Genomic DNA, 21505 nt, shown 5'->3' with positions numbered 1-21505 from the left:
AAACTAAACACCCCAAAAGATGGAAGCCATATTGAGTAATTTATGGCATCTTCTTTATGGCAATCGTAGCATGAGGTTTGAAGATGGATCGGGAATAGTTTCGAATTAACGATGGCGAGTACATGGCTAATCGTTGGTAAATTTGTATAAAAATATCAACATATCCGACCGGCCTTCTTCCACATGTTGGCATTCGAATTTTAATGCTGTTTCTATTTACCACAATCTGTAGAACTCTCTCGGCATCATTTGCAATCTTTATTCCGGTTGCGATTGCTTCTCCCTTTCCCCTCCCTTGTTTACATACATATACTCATTTACGGAGATTATTATCACTTCTCCTTCTACTACTTGGTGCGTTGTTTTGGGCTCAGCTTCACGGAATCCAAAGATGGTTGTTGATTAAGCACGTGTCTGCCGAATGCGAGGATGCGTTGATTCGAAGAAAGAAGGACGAATCCAACGTAATCTCGTTTGTTTATAGACTTTCTTCGTTTCTCGATCTCTCTCTCTCTCTGTCGTTTATACTTGACCAGAGCAGAAATAATCCCATCGCACGGAACCCACCACGGTACGGCTGGAAGACATGTCCTTTTGAAGGCACCCCCATTGAATACTAATGAACGGCAAAATGGAAAAGGAAATGCTGAGCATTCTGAGTGATAAGCGCAAACAGCAAACAAAAGGGTGGCTGCCGTGTTCCGAGTGTTCCGATGCCTCGCAGAAAGCTGATTTGCTTAAGTTAGGCACAATGGTGAGGAGTTTATCATAATTTAATTGCTTTTAATTATTTGGCAATTACTCGCCGGGCCTCCTTATATAGTGTGCCTGATTTGTGGTTTCTTCGTAGTTTTGTGCTCCGTCTGAATGGTGCACTAATTTGTACGTGTACATTCATGTTCACATGCTCATTATTAATACAAACGCAAAATTGTTTTCGCTTGTTGTTGATGTTAGGTTTTATGATATGCTGTGAGAGAGCATAATGCAAACAAAGTTCTGTAGATAATGCAAAGATTGTTTACAAATTAATCATGTTTGTTGTTAAGGTAACGCATGTATCAGGGTATCACTGTGCTAGACACTTATCGATTTAATTTCAAATACAAGTTGACACATTTCGGATATTTATCAAAATTCCACACGATTGCAACTAATCTGCAATCAGTTGCATGAATTATACACTTCATCCAGGGAACCGGGAACCGCAAGTTCCTGTCCTGCGAACAGAAATTGGGCTTTGTATTGGAAAATTGGAGGAAACATCACTGGCCATCCCATTGAGGGAATCGATTCAATTTTCTAGTAATTGCACTCGCACCACCGGCACCAGTTTTCAGAACAGCATCAGATAACCATAAATCCGGCGACCGGCGTTATTGTTTGCGCAATGGCAATGGAAAGTCATTCCAATTTCGTATGACCTGATAATCCACGTGTACATCCGGTTACGTGATGTAAATTAGCTCGCAAACTGTGAATGTTGGCACGTCGGTGTGCTGCATTTAGGTGGCCGGGCTCGACCGGAGTGTTGAGCAATTGTCTATTGACTAAAATATATTGCATGTGTTTCGATAAACAAACGTGCTAATTTGTGATTGATATTAGCTGTGAATTATATATTGCACCGTACAGCCGTATGCGCATTGTGCATCGAAACGATATCATTCTAATGCGTTAAAATAAATACGATTGCACAGTGAGCGGGAATGAGTTGTATTGCAAATTGCATAACTTCCGAGAAAATGTATCCCCTTCACTTGCATAAGCACAGGCGGAATACATCGAAGGTTTCAGGGGCGTTCAGCAAACAGAGTGATGTGATGCAGATTGCATACTCTATCGGCGTTTATGTTCCAAAATGCTTTTTTTTATTTAAATTTTACTGTTTCTTTTTTAATTACAACAAAGTTAGAGCAATCTTTTCACTTCCCAAAAAGCACAATAGAAATATATTTGTAAAAATACTTTCACTATACATTGAAATTACAATTTTTAAATCATATTTCACTCGCTTCCCTTAACGGCACCATAAATTTCCTACAACTATTCGAGCATAAAAGTCTACATACATGCTCCTATTGCTTTCTTCTCCCCCCATGTGTATCACAGTGTCACTATTGAAATGATACGGCAACGGGTTGAACACAACTATACCAAAAGGCAAAGAATGATTGCGATATCCCACCGATGAAATGAACTACCGAAAGGAGAAGCGAACGACAACAACGATTGGCCCCGGCTATTGTTCCGTTAATCGAACTATTTGCATGTGAAAGAAACGGAAACAGATAGGGAGTCAGACGGTACGGTGTGGGTGTTCCATTTCCTTGCCAATGAAGAAGGGTTGCCCTTATGTGTGTGCGTTTGTATGTGGGATATGTGTCGTAGAATCCGTGAGCTGATTGCATGCAACCGTTATGCGGCGGTAAGAACCATTTCCCATCACCCGATGGCTTTTACGAAGCATTGCGAACGTTACGTGGTTTGTGGCCGGTTGTGAGATCCCTCGAATGGTAAGACCACCTATAGTCTCGCCATTCCAGCAGGGGCTGCCGTTTTGGCGGTTTGCAGATGAACCCCAGGACCATAAATTACTGGATTCTGAGGGTGTTATAATAACGTGTTTAGTGGATGCGCGTACGTGAGAGAGCTCGAGAGAGAGAGAGAGGGAGGGAGAGAGAGAGAAAGCTAAGTGCAAGGGCGCGCAACAGCGGTACTGTCGATGCATTCGATGTTCAACGTTCACGGGTTCACGTTTACGGCGGAACGACGACGACGTTTTGCTCGCGATTTCTGACCACGTGGAGGGCTGAAATTGGAAAGAGCGGATACCAGAGTCATACTACCCACCACCCCCATCCCCCGCCAAATGGTAACGCGCTTGTAGTTTATTGAATTTATGTGAAAACACAGGTTCCCAATGTTGCGCTACACATTCCGATCCACGTGCCAAGGTACGTAACCCGTGTGGTACGTGGTGTGTGTGTGTGTGTGTGTATATATGCATCGATTTACGACAATACGTGCCAGCAGGTGGAATGCGTGAGCTGCGCCTTTCCCATGGCAGTCACTTTTCACCGTGTAGTCAGGCAAACACTTTTTTCCTTAACAAGTCGAATCGACCAAAAATTGGTACGCCTTGGGTTCGCCTTCCGGTGCAAGTCTTACATAAAATTGCATTCTTATGTTTGAGCTTTTCCGTTTTTCCCAGCAACGCGCCCGGGTAGTTTAGAAACCGACAAAAAAAAAAACACCGAAATCTCGTTGCTCCTGAAGGTTCTCAGTTAAGCCGGTGAAGTAATTTAAAGTACCATAAACTGGCAACCAGTTGAGCTCGGCAAAGTCAGTACATTTAGCTAGTTTATGGCCATCGAATCGTGCCCCCGGTGGAAATCTTGACAATAATATTTATTTGTGCCAGCACACACTAAAGGATTGAAGCGAGCATAAACGAAAGGTGTGTTAGTTGGTATTTTACGCAGTTTGTATGTGCAGATGTTCGTTTTTTTCTTGTTATAGAGCAATGTAAATAAAATAATATCCTCCGAGTGGATAAAACTTGAGAAACAGTCCGCATAAGAATGTGCCCGAATAAAAGCTCCATCACTCGAAATTCACTTCCTGACAGTCGCTAATGCCAGCGAATGGTTAATTTGTATAGCGCAAAGCGTTGAGGTAATAAATGGCGGAACCACAACATCAACCCCGAAAATGCACCAAGCCCGCCCTTGGGAGCGGGATCTTATGCTGGGATCTTGTGAATGTGAGAAGCCAGCCATAAAGTTACGATAATTCAGTCGCACGCGCTGCTGGGTATCGTAAATATTTACGCCACCTAATTTACCTACCTCGGTTTTGGGTTTGGGGTGAGTCGGTCGAGTTATCGAAGTTACGCTTGTGCTGTCATAAAGTAATCAAACTTTCCGGCGAACCTTCATTTACATATGGTTATCCTGTGCATTGTTTTGTTCGTTTTCTTCGGAAGGCTCCATTGGCACCAGCGGGGAAGCGTCCTGAAGTGCAATTCATCCGGTTGCAAACCATGACGCACCATGAGGGAGACTAACTTCTCTAGCTGAAGTACTTCGATCAGAAGTAGAAACATTGCAGTAGACAGTGAAGTAAAAAAGAAACAGGCAACTACCGCTATCTAGTTCTCCGTAGGAAAAACATGTTCGTCCTGCCATGTTGGTACAAATACGCACACACACACACACGGTGTTCGTCTTCAAACCTGGCTGGTTACGAAGGATAGAATAATTTATAGACGAGCTCATAACTCCTTCGTTCGTTCCGAATCCTTGCATTCTGGACTTTGTTGCGCCCAGCGTCGTCGTGAAGCGCACCGATCGCCTTTGGCAAGTGGCTGCGACCATAAGATGGTAATGAAAAACCACTTTATTTCAGTTATAAATTAATTTTTTCCTTCGCTACGCTTTCACTCTTGCTTGCAACTGTGCGACGACTTGCACAGACTTGGATGGCCTGGGTAAAACCCGTACAGGGAGCGACCGACTCATCGGGAATGCGTTCTGTGCGCACATATAAATTATCGCTCTGCACCGGTCACGTGAAGCATTCGGGTTGCGGAGTTTCACCAACCGACTGGTGCCCCCTGGTTCGTTTCCTGAAGGTGTAGTTCCGGGATGTTGTAATAGGATAACTATCCTTCCGGTTGTATTGCGCTCGGCAACCGTTGGGCAATAGGGAAGGTCTTAGGGACCTGACGTTTCTGCATTATGACTGGTGGGAGTGGTTCCAACGTTAATGGATAATGGTGTACGCGCATTCGGATGAAACACTGCGTCTAGGTTCCCTGCGAGCGATTCTTTTTCCTAAGGGGTCATTAACGATATATGCCTCACATCGCTGGATGTTTCGAACAGTAGCCCCGACTGTCATTACGAACTCTTGCTGGCCGTGTCACGAGCTGCTGGGCATGTGGATGGTGCAGTATAGACCACAATAAACTACAGTGCTGTTAAGGTGAATGATTTCGTTGATATATTTACCAACAATTAACGATCGGTGTCCACTGTTTTTCCACACATCAGCAGTAATCTGATGCGTTAGCACTAACCGTAGTTCGCGTGGATGTGGGTGTGCCACGGAACTACGGAGTGTCCGAAACGAGTAAGGCACGAGTCACGATGCCGTCTTTATGGCGTACCATCCATCAAGACCATTATCTTTTTATCACATTCTGTGTGGTGACAAACAATCTCGCAGGATTTAGATCCCTGATTAGCGATCTTGTGTTAATGTGTGACTTATGATACCCAGTCATTGGAACTTCCCTAAGGTTTGGTGGAACATACTATATCCCTGACAAGGAATGAAAAATAGGATGCGGGATTAGCTTTCTATTAGCTTTTGTTATTTGAACCAATTCTGTGAAGTACGAAAATAATGGGATGTAATACGACAGGAGCAACATTGGAGATACGGTATTATGAAAATTTGTTTAACGTCAATATTAATTTCGATAGTTGGACATAAATTCCATTCACTCTTAAGCCCATATCAGCGATTGTGCCCAAAAATGTGGATATCAATTTCTTATGTCAGCGCACAAATCTGGCGTGAAAAAAGGCGAAACAGGAAGGACTTCTCCCTGGTTAACTTTAGCATCGTTTTCACTTTTATTTCGAGTTTTGGTTTCGCGACCCTCTCGTTGGCCGGTTTCGGAATGATCAAACAAAACAAAAACAAAAAAAGCGTACTGCCAGGAATACAGACCTGGAAGACAAATTCTCTTTTCCCATGGTTCTGCCCACGATACTCCGTCGTCGGGTTTTTCCTTCCTGTTGCAATTGCTTTTGTTTCATCCTTTGCTGTAAATACATCTTCCTGACCGGAACGCGCTAGATGCAGCTCAAAACGCACTTTAACAAGATAGTGGGGACGGATAAATGGAGGGACAAACGAAGAAAAAAAACCCAACCTCGTAAGCATATTGTTAAAGGTACACTGCAGCTGAGGTCCGGCGTCTTGGTTTCGGTCACGATCAAGATGAGGGATTTTTTGTTCTCTCCTTTTTTTGTGTGTGCCAAGTACGCTTTCGCCGCATCTTCTCGGCAAGTGAAAAAAGCCTATAATTTGCACATTCTACTGGCGGCGTCGTGATCGTGAATAGAAGGCGCTTCGAGGGTTCTGCCCCGAAGAGACCGTTTTGCGCGCGGAGAGACAGGAAATATATTATTAATTACAGAGTAGGCGATCCCGACGAAAGACCGGGCCAACAAACACGTACGGAATCAAGTGCCGCCGTCTTGTTTTGCAAATGGTATCGGGTCGCCCCGGGTCTGCTCGACTTAACCGTATCCGGATATTTCGGACATTCGGGCTATTGTAAGGATGTGATGGGAGGCGCTGCAGGATGAATTATGTGATGATGTGTTAAATTTCGTCTGTCCTCAGGAACGTTTGATTACGACGGTGCTACGGTGCTACGTAAGAGTGGGCCCTTCCCTGTGGCGGACTATGGTTTTGGCAGTGGATGTCGAGAAAAATAATGACAGGTACAGGTAGTTCATATGGCGATATACGAAGCTAGCTGCCATGTTTCAACAATTAAAAGTATGACGCTTTGTTGATAGCACCGATTACTCCCGGCCCATCATAAACTTTTGACAATTTCCGATGAAATTTAAGCTTCACATCACCATTTTACTCCACCAAAACTTTCGGCAACTTTCAATTATTTAGATTTTTGCCCATTTATCCTACAGCCCGGAAACACTTCACACGTCAGGTGCGCCCTATCACAGCACGCGTCCTGCGGCGCCATCTTTGCGGGTACCATAATCGATCCGAAAACAAACCTGGCCGGAAACCTTCGTCAATGTCAGCTAACACGGAGGCTTTTAAGTGTGACAGCACGGGGAATACGGCCAAAGACAAAACGGTTGCGCTTCTTGGGTCCCCGAACGAAATCCTAACGCTGCATAAATTGTTGGCTTTTTCTGCACCAAAAACCCCAAAAAAACAGGAGGGAATGAAACATGAAAACGTCATAATTGTACCCTCGGGGGGAAAGCAAATGCGAGCTTTTCGACTTTCGTTATTTGTGTCATATCAAAATGTTTGGTGGCCTATCGGTTGTTGCTATAGGGAGCATACATAAAGGTGCTTTTTTGGTAAATTTAACCTACCGCAACATTTGGTTTGTTGAATTTTTATTCAATAACGTCCCAACGATCCTAAGCGTTATACGAATAAAGCAAGGACCTTGTTGACGTAATAATAAATGATATCATCGCTTGTGAATATTATGCATGTTTGAACGAAACAAAAACCGTTTGTTTGTCGATTAATTACACCTAAAGAGCGAAATAAGCGATCAATTTGAGACATACCTTTAGCGAGGTAGAACAGGTCAGGCGTTAGAAATTATGCCATACTTAGTATGTCAAATAAATATGTTCGACCAATAGAAATTGGCAACGGGATAATGAGTAAAAACGCCCAACATACTTAATCACAAAATATGCTAACTTTTGACGAAATAATCAACCCTGTCAGAGGTACAGCGAAAATGACATCGTTAGAAGATTGTACTAGTGTCATAATCGGGCATCATTTGTCATTTGCGTTCTCAGCATCAGCTCCTTATCGTTGCTTGGCTGTTTGGCTTGCTGATGGCTATCAACGCAGGCCAAATTTTCCCATTTTCCCATACACTCACACTCACAAAAACACGCACACATCCATAAGCTGAAGGTGGCCGCGCGCCTGTTTCGGCGTTAGCATGTTGATGGAAAATAAAGCCATTTGTATGACGGTTCGCATTAAGGTGAGTTATTAGAGCACACAAATTGCTTCGAGAAAAACGTGCCAAAGAAATTGGCAAACTGAAGTCGGTAGGGTCGCGGTCGACCTTCGGTGGGGTTGGGTTAGTTTTGAAAGCAAAATGTAATAATCACTTCATTTCATGCATACATGCAATACCGTATCGCTTTCCGCTGTCAAAAGCTAGTCGCGCCGTACCGTACCGGACATCTCGTCCACAAGCCCTCCACAAGCGTTTCCAAACTACACGCGTTCACTGTTTCCCACTCTGGCGTGAGCATTTACTTAGCAACATGACGTCAACCGCTGTCGGACTCCACTGTTGATGGGTGCTCCTTAACCGTGCCACCCACACAATCAGCCAGCGCCAACCGATTCGACAGGAAGGCTGGCGTTAAAGAAAAGCTAATGTTAACGCTCCGTCTCGTTATGGCGCAAAACTATGGTTCATGTTCGTCCATGCCCACCACATTTGTCACACACCGCCCCCCGAAGAGGAAGAAAAAAATCTCCGTATAACACCGTAAACCGTGGAGGCCCGTGACCAATGGATTGTGTCGATTGTTTGGCGGAAAAACATTTTCCACGCGAAATAAAAATGAAACGCGGTTTCGGTGCGTTGACGGGAAGCAAATGGCAGTTTGCGGAAATGGCAAAAATACGACACTCTCAGCTTAGCAATATTAATGCTAATTTATGAGTGAACCTCTACCCCTCCCAACCTTTCTCCCTCCTTCGTATAGTACACTCGACAAACCGACTTTTTGTTGTGTCGACGAAAGCGGCTCGTAAAATAGCTTCATTAGGAGAGTTTGCCTGTGTGAAGATTTAAGCTACAGTTGATTACACTTTGGTACTTGCTCCATTTGGTAAGTTCTGTTAAGTGCAGCAAACGGATGAAAAGAAAATTTAAATAGAAGCAACAAGCCATCGCACAAGATTCAAACGACAAATCAAAGGATCTAAAGTGGTTTAACAACTCCAGTCATACGCAACTCACGGAAAATATATCATTCCAAATTTACCTGTCAATTGATCGCATCAACACATTTATAACCCTCAGTAGGAGCTGGTGATTGGACCGATGGTTTCGATTTGAGGTGGGTTTAATATTGTCCTTTCTTCTCCCCCCCAAACCGCACCGGTCCATCCGTCCCACATTAGGCGGGAGAAGAAAATTCCACCCAAAAAGCTTACGAGCTAAATTGTTTTCGTACCAAAAACATAGCTGCTTTTGATTTAGGCGCCTCTATCGAAATCCGTTTTTGATTCACCTATCACCGGAGATGATTAATCGTTAGTTCCTACCAATGATTAATCAATGTGTTAAATAGCCGTGTTTCACAGCTTGGTGTGTTGATGATTTTCTAGCTCGTTTGGTGTTTTGGTGTTTAAGAGTTGATTTATTTATGGTGAAACCTTTTTTGCTACGAGGGGTAAGCTTTTTGCTCAAAACTGAAAGTTTCGGACGAGTTCCTATTTAAACGATTGAAATATTGATGTTTTCGATCGGTTCAGATACGCGATGGAACCGTTTCTGATTACCGCATCGTAAATGAATGTCTGCCGGTATACCGGGTATACGGAAGTGTATCATTTAATGGCAATTTGAATAATTTCATTGCACCACACTCATTTGGTGTTTTTTTCGCGTGTGTTTTGTGTTCTCGTTCTCTCCATTGATATGCTAGAAATGATAGAACCCGCGGATATCCTGTTGAAGCGCCATTTTGCATACCACAACGGTGTGTAACCTCCGTCTACCGGTTTGGGGGATGGGATGGTGGGGTAGACCCCATCCGTCTGCATAGATGACATCTATAACCGCTGGTAGCAGTATGTACGGAAGAAAACGGAATATATTCGTAGAAAAATATTTATTATTGAGCAATAATTTACAGCGAGTTTTGTGGTATTCACTAGTTTTTTATGGGCTTTTTTCCTCCCTGGTATCCACCAAAAAAAGGGGTATTGCTGCACGGAAACTGGCCCAACACGGTGGTCTAGGAACCATCGGCATCGTCGTCCCAGTCTAGTTCCACAGTACTGAAATGGTTGCCTTGGTGTTATCATATAACTCATGGTGTCGCGGGCATTCGTCTCTCGCTCTGTCCCGCCTGAGTTTGGGTGTGTATCGTTCGGTGGTTGCTACGAAAGTCATATATCGTGACAGGCCATAAATAACATTTATTCATTGACTTTTTGCCGACTGCTGCCGCTGCTGTCTCGACGCGAAATTATGCGGCGTTAGAATTGCTTTGCAATCAGAGCAAACTACTCAGGAGTATGTTTTCAAGTGCTTTTGATTTTTTATCTCACCACCCACACATGAACAAGAGACGAGAACATTAAAGGGCTTAAATATCTAGCAATGTAAAAAAAAAGTTTTACACAGTTAAGAAAGACAATGAAGACTACGTGAAATAGACAGCAAGATACCAAAATAGACTACTTATTGGACAATCTTAACCAATCTATCAATCTAAAGATTTGATTTCACTCATTCTTACTGTAAAAAAGAGAAAAAGATAGCGTTTTTGACATATTATTTATCAAATTGTATATCCTCTTGAATACATACCTACTGTGTTGAAGCTACCGGTCGATCTTTTGTACATGACGTATGCAATACCGAATAGTGTCGCAAGTCCACCAATCGTTCCTATTATGGCCCACATTACCAAGCTATCATCAGGCTGCAAAATGGACTTTTCAGGCGAAACGCAACGCATATTGTCCTGGTCGTCCACTGTCAGTGTCTGGTCACCGTAACATGCACATACGTCAGGTGATTTGCAGTACATTTCCTCCGTGCAATTACTGCAGACAGGTTCACATCTATCTGTCCGATTGTTCATCTCATAACCCTCGAAGCAAGAGCACTCGTCTGGCATTAGGCACTCACCATGCTCACAGCTTGCACAGAAAGGTGAGCAAGTGTATGCATTGACCAGATTACTGTAGCCGTCGAAGCATTGGCACAGGTTCTCGACACAGACTCCACTATTTCCTTCACAGTCTTTTTCGCAGATGGAACTACATGTTTCATTATATCCCGCTGTATATCCTTCAAAGCAACTGCACTCATTAGGGCTGGTACAGGTCCCATTTTCACACTCTTGTTCACAGACAGGAATACATTCCTTGAGCAGATCTTCCTCAAAAACTGCCTCATATCCCGTCAAACAGCGTGACTCATTCGGAGAGGTACATTCGGCATATTCTGGGAGATCGAAACACTGTGGCACGCATCGATCAGGCAGAACAGTACTTTGCAATTCGTATCCTTCAAAGCATTCACATACGTTGGGCCCGATACAACTTCCTCCAGTTTCGCAGTCGACTATCGCTGGATCACAGTGCGGACTGCAAACGCTCGCATTAGCAGCCACATATCCCTCAAGACACTTGCATGTTGCAGGTGCCACACAGGTTCCATTCTCACAACCATCCTCACAAACAGGTTCACAGAACGAAGATGCAGTCGGAGAGTTACTGTATCCCTCCCAACATTCACATTCGTTAGGTTTGGTACATGTTCCAAAACTGCACGGTGGATCACACACAGGAACGCATCGCCCGACCCTATCCACCTCGTCAATCTCCAGCGCGTATCCTTCATTGCAGTGGCAAACATTCACCGCTGTACATCGACCATTAGTACAGTCCACCACTGCCGGATCGCAGGCCGGAACGCAAAGATGTGTTTCGTTCTTTTCATGCCCCGTGTGACATTCACACACGTTCGGGGCGATGCATTGGGCCTTCTCACAGGGTGGATCACAAACCGGCATACAGATGTTAGGCAGATCCTGCCGTGCTACGTATCCTTCAAGACATTCACAGCGATTCTCCTCCACACAGCGTGCATTGACACATTCGGGATTGCAGATCCGTTCACATCCCATAACGCTGCTTTGGTAGAGTCGCGTTAGCTGATAGTGTTCGTTACATTGTATCACATTCGGTGCAACGCAGATACCATTCTGTTCATTTATGTATTTCGCCTCACAGACTGGGTCACATTTGTTGTAGTCAAGAGGAGATTGAACATAACCATCATTACAGGCACACTTATTCGGGCTATAGCACCAACCATTTTTACATGGGGTATTACAGACTGGATCACATTTGTAACTAGATCCTGCCCGTATATTGTATCCTTCGTGGCAGGCACACACGCCTGGCTGTACACAGGCCCCATTGCGACATGGTGGATCGCACACTGGTACACATCGATCGACTTCGTACCGATAGCCTTCATTGCATTGGCAGATATTCGGTGCCGCGCACACGCCATTGGTACAATTGTTTGTACAGATCGGTTCACATTGAAACTGATCGGCTGAAGGCTGAAATCCCTCGCGACATTGACATCGATTGCGCCCAACGCACTGTCCGTTTTGACAAGGCTTATCACAGCTCGGTACGCACAGTGTTGCATTGACTAATCCGTCAAAGTTCTCGATTGCCGTACTTTTGAAATACCCTTCCGCACAGACACACTCCCAACCGGCGGTACAGATCCCATTCAGACAGATGCCGGTGCACTTTGGAACGCAAGCACCGCCATTGCTGCGCTCAAAGCCCTTGTTGCAAATGCACTGGTTCGGTGCAACGCAGGTTCCATTCTGGCAGTGGGTGCAGACGGGCTTACAAACACCACTGACCATCGTGTATCCGTCCAAGCATTTGCACTTGTCCAGCTCTGCACAGTAACCATTTTCGCAGCGCGATTTGCAGGTCGGTACACATAACCCATCTGAAGTGGTGCAGTAACCGGGGCAGCAAACCGATTTGTAAGATAATGTGTAATCCAGCTGTAAAGTGACAGTAGATGATAAGGTGATCGAGTAGCTGATCGTTAGGAAGCAACTAGGCATTTTTGTCTACCGGGAATACTTACACTACAAGTAGTTTTAGGGCATTGATATGAAACTTGTCGTCGATTCCATCCTCCACAGTTAACGTAACCAGTCGTGTATTGGGTAGAAGCCTTTGCAGAGTAGTCCCTTCCGTGTGGAAAGTTCGATCATTGCAATTCCAATATTATTAATTGCTCCATGAAGTTAAGAATAGACATTACTTACCTCACGTAGTCGCCACAGGAGGGACTAATTTGGGCTCCAACACCGAAAGCCCCCGAACAAATGTACAATACTCCAACCAACCGAAACAAACGCTTGAACGCCATGGTGAGATCCGCGATCTCAACTGCTCGGTAGCCTTATCAAAGCAGTACTGTTCCAGCCAGTCGATCCGTCAGTGGCAAATGCTGGCGACGTCCAGTGGCTATTATTTTTAACATTTTATCAGAATGACTTTGAGATGATGCAAAGCTAGAAGCGTTCTTTGCATGACGCCACGCCAGCTTTAAGTGTGTGGTCTACTCCATATTCGGATTTATGGGCGCTTGTTTACAACAAAACATGTTGTAGACGATCAAGACGTATACATCCGCAAGGGTGATAATACGGCCGTAATAAAATAGGTCTGTCGATAAAGCACAGCACACTGATCAACAAAACTGAATCAGCTGTGATTCCCTTTTAATTTCCTGAACAAGAATTGAGTCATCGGTGAACTATTCCATAGGATTCTAGCATTTACGGTGCAGAATGTTATATAAGCATTGTTTCTTAGTATATTGAAGCTTGTTTGAAAATGTTTAAATATTCCCACATGGTATTTTTATTTTAGTAAAGATGCAGACGAAATTTCTATACAACAACAGATGGTTAGGCACGTTAATCATTTGTGACCATTGCTATAATTATCAGGTTCGTGCAACTATCCTGCTTGTTACCCTTCATGGTATGGAATCGATATAGAAAAGAATGCTCAAAAGGGGTCTTAATGACAGTATTTACGCAATTTATGTGTCAGCAAAAGGAAGCTGCCTGCATAGCCTCACACGACCCTCTGCACTAAAAACCGACCAAATTGCTGGGAATATATCGAGAAGAAAAATAGGTCCGTTAGGTTTTAAATTTAGCTACATTCGTTCTATCGGTGGGCTTTCGTTTCGATTGCGACCGGAACAGATGAACCGGAAGGAAACACGAATGGTAAAGCTCAAGACGATATTAATCATGGAAGGAAGAAGGAATTGATTCGTTTAGTGGCAATTAAAAACCTACAAATCTGACTTGGCCAGAATGCCTCTTTCTGGAGGCAGTTGCTGAGGTTTATAGTATTTAGGTTAGCAATTCTATCAAACTTCTTCTATGATTGGAAGAGATGTCAATTTATTTAATCATAATACACACGGTGGAATGCATTTCCTTGCCCTCTTTTTACAACCATTTATTCAGTGAAGTTGTTCCGCGTGTTGTTACATTTATCTTGATCAAAGCTTGTCGGGTAGTATTATCACTTCATCATTTAATCACTTGCGGATGCTTATGATTATATGTGGAAGTTAATGTGGTGGTTGATGGATACTCCCTTCACTTGCTGTCGTGTTTGTAAAGGAGCGAATGGCGTGTTATGGCGCTTTACGATGTCATTCCAGCGGAACATCCGCACGGTCGATGGTAATATTACCACTTCCCACAGCCAGTTAACTCTTTTCGCACCTGGCGACGTTACCATCGCCTTGATCAGATGACGATTTCGTAAGCCGGTATGGTGTGGGCGGTACGAAAAAAAAAACGGTGTTTCGAATGCAGGACACAGTACAGTTTCGTTACGGGTGAGTTTCCACCGTGCTGCGTACAGCGGCCGGACGTGATGACAGCGTAATCCAAACGAATGTTGCTACATTTTTCTTCTCCCAACACCACCAACAACACATTCCCAACCGGCACAAGACGGGACAACTCTTCAGCAGGCAGCGTCCTGAGACGAATAGCATGAGTTGTGATCATAAATGAACGATTGAAACCTGACCCTCCCCGGGGCAGGAACACTTCGCCCATCAGTTCGCCGAAAGGAAATGGCAACCGCGGTGGCAAGACAAAACGGGAAAGCAAAGTTTTGCGGGCGGATTGCTTTTGTCAACGTTGGCAGAAAAGCGATTTATAATCGTATAAAAGCATGACTTTATTAGCGCTGTTACCATGTAATGATGTCGTAAATTAGGTGAAACCAAGAGCAGCTTACTGTTTGATTTCGGTGTAACACTGTGTTTTTTGTGCGGCTCCATTGGTAGCCCATCGTTTGCTTGATCTTGATTGTTATTACATTGTTTGGTTTGAAAAGGAAGGAAGGAAAGGTTAGAGGGCGTGTGGATGAAATTGATTTTATTTGCAATGTAGCAATGGTTGTGCAAATTCTTCAAATTGTCTAACATTCCCCATGATTGTTTAACTGCTCTTCACAGCCATTCGTTTATCCAATTGCTCACAACAAGATTGTTGTATTTGCGCTATGCATGTGAAGGTAACATCCGTAACATTGAGCTTAGGAATGTTGGAAATATTCTTAACAAACTTTCAATAGCTGTAGGCTATTACAAATCGAAAGAAAATCGATATAAATTTCTTGTTTCAAGGGATATTTGTTGTAAAGTGCAATTGTTGTAATTGCAGCTAGTTGAGCATTTTCTCTCAATGAATTTTAAAATTATGATTAAATTGAAAGCAACACCCAATCATGCTCAATTGAGCTTATTGTACGCTGGCAGCTGTTCCCAACCATCCAGCAAAAAAGAATTGGTGAAAACCAATGAGTCTGCAAATAACAATCCTATTTTCTAATCTTCTGCAACCCATTTCTCAATCCGACCTGTTCTCCCGATTAGGTAACGGCAAATAAAAACACTTTTCACATACGCTTCGTGTAAACAAATGTCCTGAAATAACGTAAGAGCCTTACGAGGGGCCTGACGAAACACTGGCAGCCTCCTGCAGCTTAACGAGTTACGGGCCCGCTTCAAAGCTTCATTCGAAGCTTTGGTCGAACGCTGGGAACGGAACCGACTGACGAAGGTATTCTTTAATTGCAGGTGGCTGTTAGCAGGGATTAATGTTGATTTGGAAATCCATCCTAGCTTCCCAATCGGTTCGGGCCGCTGCTCATGATTGAGCAAAAGCAAAAAAAGCAATAGGAAGAAGGCAGACACATATGATGTGTACCAAAGTAGAGATTATCTGCCTACCTGGAAGCCCTCGAAGAGCTTCGCCTAATGATCGCAAAGCAGTCGTGAATTCTTTTGCTCCATTTGCCATTGTTAACAATAACGAAAGCAGCAACAACAAAAAAAACAGAAAATTGTCCAACCATGACGGAGTAGTTGGGCATGCTGCTGTGTGTGCTACCTACGGAACGCGCCAGGTTCAGGTTTTAAAGAAACAGATGAAAACCGTGAAAGGATTAAAAGATAGAAAAATACGTCAGCCTTACGCCCAGGGAAGGGAAAGCAATGATCGTACATCTGCGATTGTCAGTGAAGTTTACGGATACTCAAAACATTCAAACTCAGTGAAGAAACCTACTGCAAGATGCATTAAACTCGGGTGTACCATCATAATCTGGCACTAAATGTGTTTTTTTTCACCCCTAAATCTTCATTTATTCAAACAAAAATTACACTCCGTTTATTTGGTTGCATGTCGTATCACTAAACACAGAAAAAAAACAGGAAAACACGCGCTGCTAGAAAAGAGTCAATGAGCTGCAATATTTCGCGGGAATCATCATTAATCATGCGGATCGATCGAGGTTTAGCCTGATTAAGGAATTGTTCCACCGGAATCATTATTAATGTGGATTTAGAGGTTTGAAATATTTTAAATTCTCAACGCAACGGTTTGCTACTGGTGGTATCGATAGTTCTCATGGTTGAGTTTAGGGGGTTGGAAGTAAATCGTACAGCAAACGAAAGAAGGAGAAAAAAAACCACACACTGTTCCCGATGATTAATGAACTTTAATGTGTGGAGAAAGGGCTAAAGGCGAAATACGTATTGCACCACGGGGGTGTGAAGATTAGCTTAGTGATAAAATAGTGTATTTTCTTTCCCAACTTCCTTCGTTGCTACAGCTGCAGTTTGTACAACGGACGAATGCGCTAGAGTAGAGTACATTTATTATCACCTTTTTTTGCAATGACTATGTACTTCATGACTTCAAGACGAAGATGACATCATGCTGCTTGTGTATTCAAGCAGCAAAATGCAACAACATTTAAGAGTTTAATTTAAATAGCCTTGATGTCGTTTAAACGACATCTATTGGACATTATTGAAACTCTCTGTACATTGATTTCAATTCTTTCTATTTGTAATCTTACCATACGATTGACGATGTTACTTAATGTTGTACGTTGTCTATCCCTTTATTGCCCACATACAGACACACACAAATAGTGCAGTGGTAAACACAAATAGTCGACCGCTTGATGGCATTGACTAGAAACACCCGATGCGGTTAGCATTTAATTGAAGTTTTCTTCGTACCGCTTTTCGTTTCATTTCGAACCGATCAACTTCACTGCCGGAGTGGTACGTTTTGTTGCTACAGTGTGGTAAGAAAACATCACACTCGAAGCATTTGTGCAACTTTAATCAACATAACACACACCGGGAGAGAGAGATTGCACCAGCTGACCACATCACGCAAGTGTGCACGAAGGCGCTTGTGGCCAATATGTCTGCCCGGCTGAGAAATTAGTTTCAAGAACGTTGTAATTCTACGGGTCATAGAACTGGAGCGTATGTGGGGAGGATATATATGTGCATGGTTTTTGCCGACGTTTGTAGGTGGAATGGTTGTTGATGGCATATGCGTGACCCATACTCTCCGGATCAACAAATACCCTCCGGAGAAAAGACAATTCCATTTGAGTGAGCTTCACGAATCTGCTGGCTCCCAAAAGCTTACCGTTTGAATCCACCCGGTGCTAAGTCCGAAACCTTGTCCCATGCTCCACAGGAATACGGTTGGATTTGGTGCGTTTATTGTTTATTCAGATGGACGAAACCGTAGGATTAAAATAATTGACAGCAGGTATACTTGTCTTGCACCATTAGCTGCGTGACTCTTTGTGACCGTCCGCACGGATTTTCGAACGGAGGTCCTCGGTCGGTGCTCTAATCCCGGTTCTTGGTTGGACGGGAAGGAAAGCTAACCGGTAAGCAAATAAGCAAGCGGACGAAGCAGTAAAAACCTAAGGACATTAACGCAAACACCAAAACAATTCACGAAAGCTTTCGGTTTTGCTTGTGTTGTTTGCATAATTGACCGATAATCGTTAAATGGAAAGATCTGCGTACAATTTCAAACCCATCTTCGCAGAAAGCAGTCTATTTGTAAGCGGGAACTGTGGAAGTTATGCGTATTTTTTTTTTCGTTTGCACCCGTGACCATCCACTGGTCACGTGGAAATTGAGGATTACTGGAAAAGATTTCACCATTTTACCGGTCGTGAAGTTTTGGAAGCAGATTCACTTGTTTTCGCCGAACTTTGGTACTAAGGATGGAGCAGCTACACATTCTGCTTTTTTTTGCCTTCCTTTCTTACATCGGCACAAGCTCGCAAGGAAACAGGAGGATTACGGATTGAAAGGCAACCTAATCCTATTAAAAGGAAGTGATTTGGATCCAGCGGAACTGTAATTACGCGCTATATTGCGCGCTGGTGTATGGCAAGAAGGACCCCCGGTTGGTATGTCTCGGTCCGTACCGAGACACAGATTGAAGGTAATGACACACATCGACCCGTTGTTATGACCTATCAATCACCATGTATTCAATCAGTTACTACACAGACAAACAAGCCGCTGCCAATGTAACGGTTGGTACGAAATTTAATAACATCGTAAAATTTCTTTATCTCCTCGTTTTGACTGCAACTTTGAAAGCATATTGATCCTTTCGGGGGGGGCACAAAGTTCCCATGGTGTGTGGTGGTCCTGTTGGGAGCGCCACACGACGATTGATGACAACGAGAATGACGCACGTGTACCGACACACTGGTGACATACGAGTCACCATTTTTTGACGACATCTGTCGACAGTGGCGCTGTTACAGTTTCTTCGCTATCAGTTTACGTACGGTGGCCCGAGGGGAGGGGGAGGGCAAAACGATCGGGAATGTACGAGCAGTTGGCATCTGTAAAGCGTTTTTGGAAGTGAAATTTGTTGCCAGAACCAGAGTGTTCCTGCTGCAAAGAGTTTTATTGGGACAACATTTTCGTCAAAGCACGCGTCCATTGAGCAAGTGATCTGCAAGTGCCTTGATGTTGGGGTGTTTCTTGTTTTTATATTACGCGTGTGTGTGTGTGCGTGTTGTGGCTTTGATGCGCGGTGGGTATTATTTTTAAACGGCTCCAAAATCACATAAAATATCCATCAGCATTACTGGGAGTGAAGATGCGGAAAAATAGCATTTTCGGGGGGTGGCATCATCGTCCATTGGTTTAAGAGGTTTGGTGTGCTGGAAAATGCGGATGAACGGCGGACAGTTGGAGATTGATGCGAAGTCTGGAAACTTTGAGAGAAGAGTAACGTTCTAGGAGGGCATGAACAAACAAAAAAAAGCAGCGATTGCAGCCTCTTTGGCAATGAGACTTACGTTTAGTGGCCAGAACGCTAGAGCAAGATACAGCACACAGTGTAAGTGAGAGAAACGCATCGTAAATCTTACTGAATTTAAGTTTTAAAACAGTAAACGATGGGATTTTATTTTACGATTTTCAATTTCGGCACCTATTTATTGCCGCTCGGAATAGGATTTGGTAGCGCGTTTTAGGGAGCAAAAAAAAAAGAAAAACTCCCGGCTGGTAGAGTGATTGGTGCGTGAAAAATCATACATCGTCAACACATTGATACTTGGTCGTCTTGCTGCAGGAATGTTTCCCGCAATCATAACGTCACGTCGAACCAAAAACGAGTGGTAGAAAGAAAGGAAAAAACTGAGACTCTGATCGCTCTTCCAATAAAGCACCATAAAATGGCACTTTATTCCGGATTGCGCTTAAAATAGAGTCGATCGAGCTGAAAGCCAAAATCTGTCATTAAACCGGGCCTCTAAGCCGATGCGAGGCGTTAAGAGCGGGCGACCGATTTTTCGTTACAACGGCTCACGCGCACAGCCGTTGGTCTGCGAGACGCAACGATTTTGACAAATGTTTCGTTAAGCCTAAGTGTTGATTGATGTGCATTGGAACAAGTGGAGAAACAACTTGTTAAAAGGTTCGTACTGAAAGAACCAGTCAAACTGTGTGGAAAAGCGTTTGATAAGAGATTCGTTTTGGTGGAAATTTTGGGTTGAATTATTTGAGTGGAACAATTGAAAAGTACCAGCGAACTCCATCGAAAAGTTGAGAAACGATTAACGCTTTAGAAACCTTTCGAAACAAATTAGTGTTGCAATTCTACAATGAGAACTAGCCAAAGTTAACCTATTTGCTGCCATATTTAAGGGAAGTTTCTTGTAAAGTTTTTCTTCTTTTTTTATTCGTTCAATTATCATCCCATAATTCACATTCATAAATTATAAGCAAAAACTAGTTCGAAAGACGTTGACATGATTCGGCCGTTATTTATTTCATTCTCAACTATCGTTGAAGTCACGGGAAGGGTCCATATTTCTATAGTTAACGTGTATCAAAGGATGGGTTTATAAATTAAGAGATATGGATTACCACAACCAAGTAGAATGTATTGCGGTTAGTTTAAAATTTTTTTCTTTCACTCTTTAACATTCCAAACCACTATCGCCCTGAGCGTTCTATTTATCTATTCCCCTCTTTTTAATTCTGTGCGACATACCCGGCTCATGTATAATTGCCTCCGTTCACGGGAGGGCTACGAAAAAAGATGCTAAAGTGTTAAGGCAGGACTCAATTTACGGCCACAAAAGGATCGCAATAATAACTGTCCCTAGGTTAAAGCTGTTGATGCGCCGAAATGAATCTATGCACTGTGTTAACTGTCTGGGGAAGGATTGTTATAATCTGCGGGAAAGTGCACATTGCCCCGTGGCATTGCATTAGATCGTTTCACCCCAGTTTTTTTTTTAATTTTATTTTCGTTTGTGCGTTGTTGCTGTTCTGATCTTGTTTTATCGTCTGCAATGGGAATAGAAGTTATGGGTTGCTTTTATTTTTTTCACGCATTGTTCCATTTTAATGAGGTCTGGAAACGACGTACAAAAAGGCAATGGTGGCATATTGCGCTATGCTAACTAGGTTCCAGTTTGAATAATCTTATTAAACTATATGAATTTAATGTTCTTTTAAAACCAGTTTCGGGACGAAACAAAAACTAGAAAATACATATTTTAATAAGAGCAATAAGACAACCACTCTGGCAATCTAAAATCTCACAAAGGAAATAAATCGATTTAACCATTTCGCACAACAAACGCTTTCAAGTGTTTTTCCTTCGGCGTATGTGCATGTTTCAAATATGAAACAAACCGAGAGAGTATTTATTTTTCTAACCAGCGAACCGCTTAAAAATTAAATGTTGTTGTGCTTACATCCATGCTTGGTGGGTCGCAACAAATGGTACAATCTTGCCAATGTTGCTGGAAAGCCGAATGCATAACGCTAGGGTTATAGGTCGATGGCTCAAGAGGGTCGAGTGCTTTACAGACGCTACCGCCCGACCAGATGCTGCTGCCTGGCAATGGCAAATGGGCGAATCCCAGGCTCCGAGAGATTTGGTTTGCGTTGGGTTTTGTTGTGAGTCACAACACGACGCTGCTACCTGTACCAGTACCGAGTGCGCACTATTTCTACTAGCTACCAGTTCAGCTGTCG

At 43.3% G+C, this 21505-nt stretch overlaps 1 protein-coding gene and 1 long non-coding RNA gene across 2 annotated transcripts in view; one reads left to right on the top strand and one right to left on the bottom strand.

Annotated features, from left to right (window-relative positions):
* Positions 1-21505, top strand: part of LOC125771849 (uncharacterized) — an 86842-nt gene that overhangs the window by 53881 nt on the left and 11456 nt on the right. The window lies entirely within an intron of this gene.
* LOC125771779 (multiple epidermal growth factor-like domains protein 10) lies at positions 9657-14298 on the bottom strand. The gene is made up of 4 exons (XM_049442811.1): positions 12885-14298; positions 12701-12806; positions 10376-12614; positions 9657-10303 (listed from the first exon to the last, which is right to left on the bottom strand). Exons 1-4 carry the CDS (start codon positions 12986-12988, stop codon positions 10272-10274), a joined length of 2481 nt encoding a protein of 826 aa, XP_049298768.1. The 5' UTR covers positions 12989-14298; the 3' UTR covers positions 9657-10271.

Source organism: Anopheles funestus, chromosome 3RL (genome assembly GCF_943734845.2).
Source record: "Anopheles funestus chromosome 3RL, idAnoFuneDA-416_04, whole genome shotgun sequence".
Classification (NCBI taxonomy): domain Eukaryota; kingdom Metazoa; phylum Arthropoda; class Insecta; order Diptera; family Culicidae; genus Anopheles; species Anopheles funestus.
This window is presented reverse-complemented; position numbering and strand designations above follow the sequence as displayed.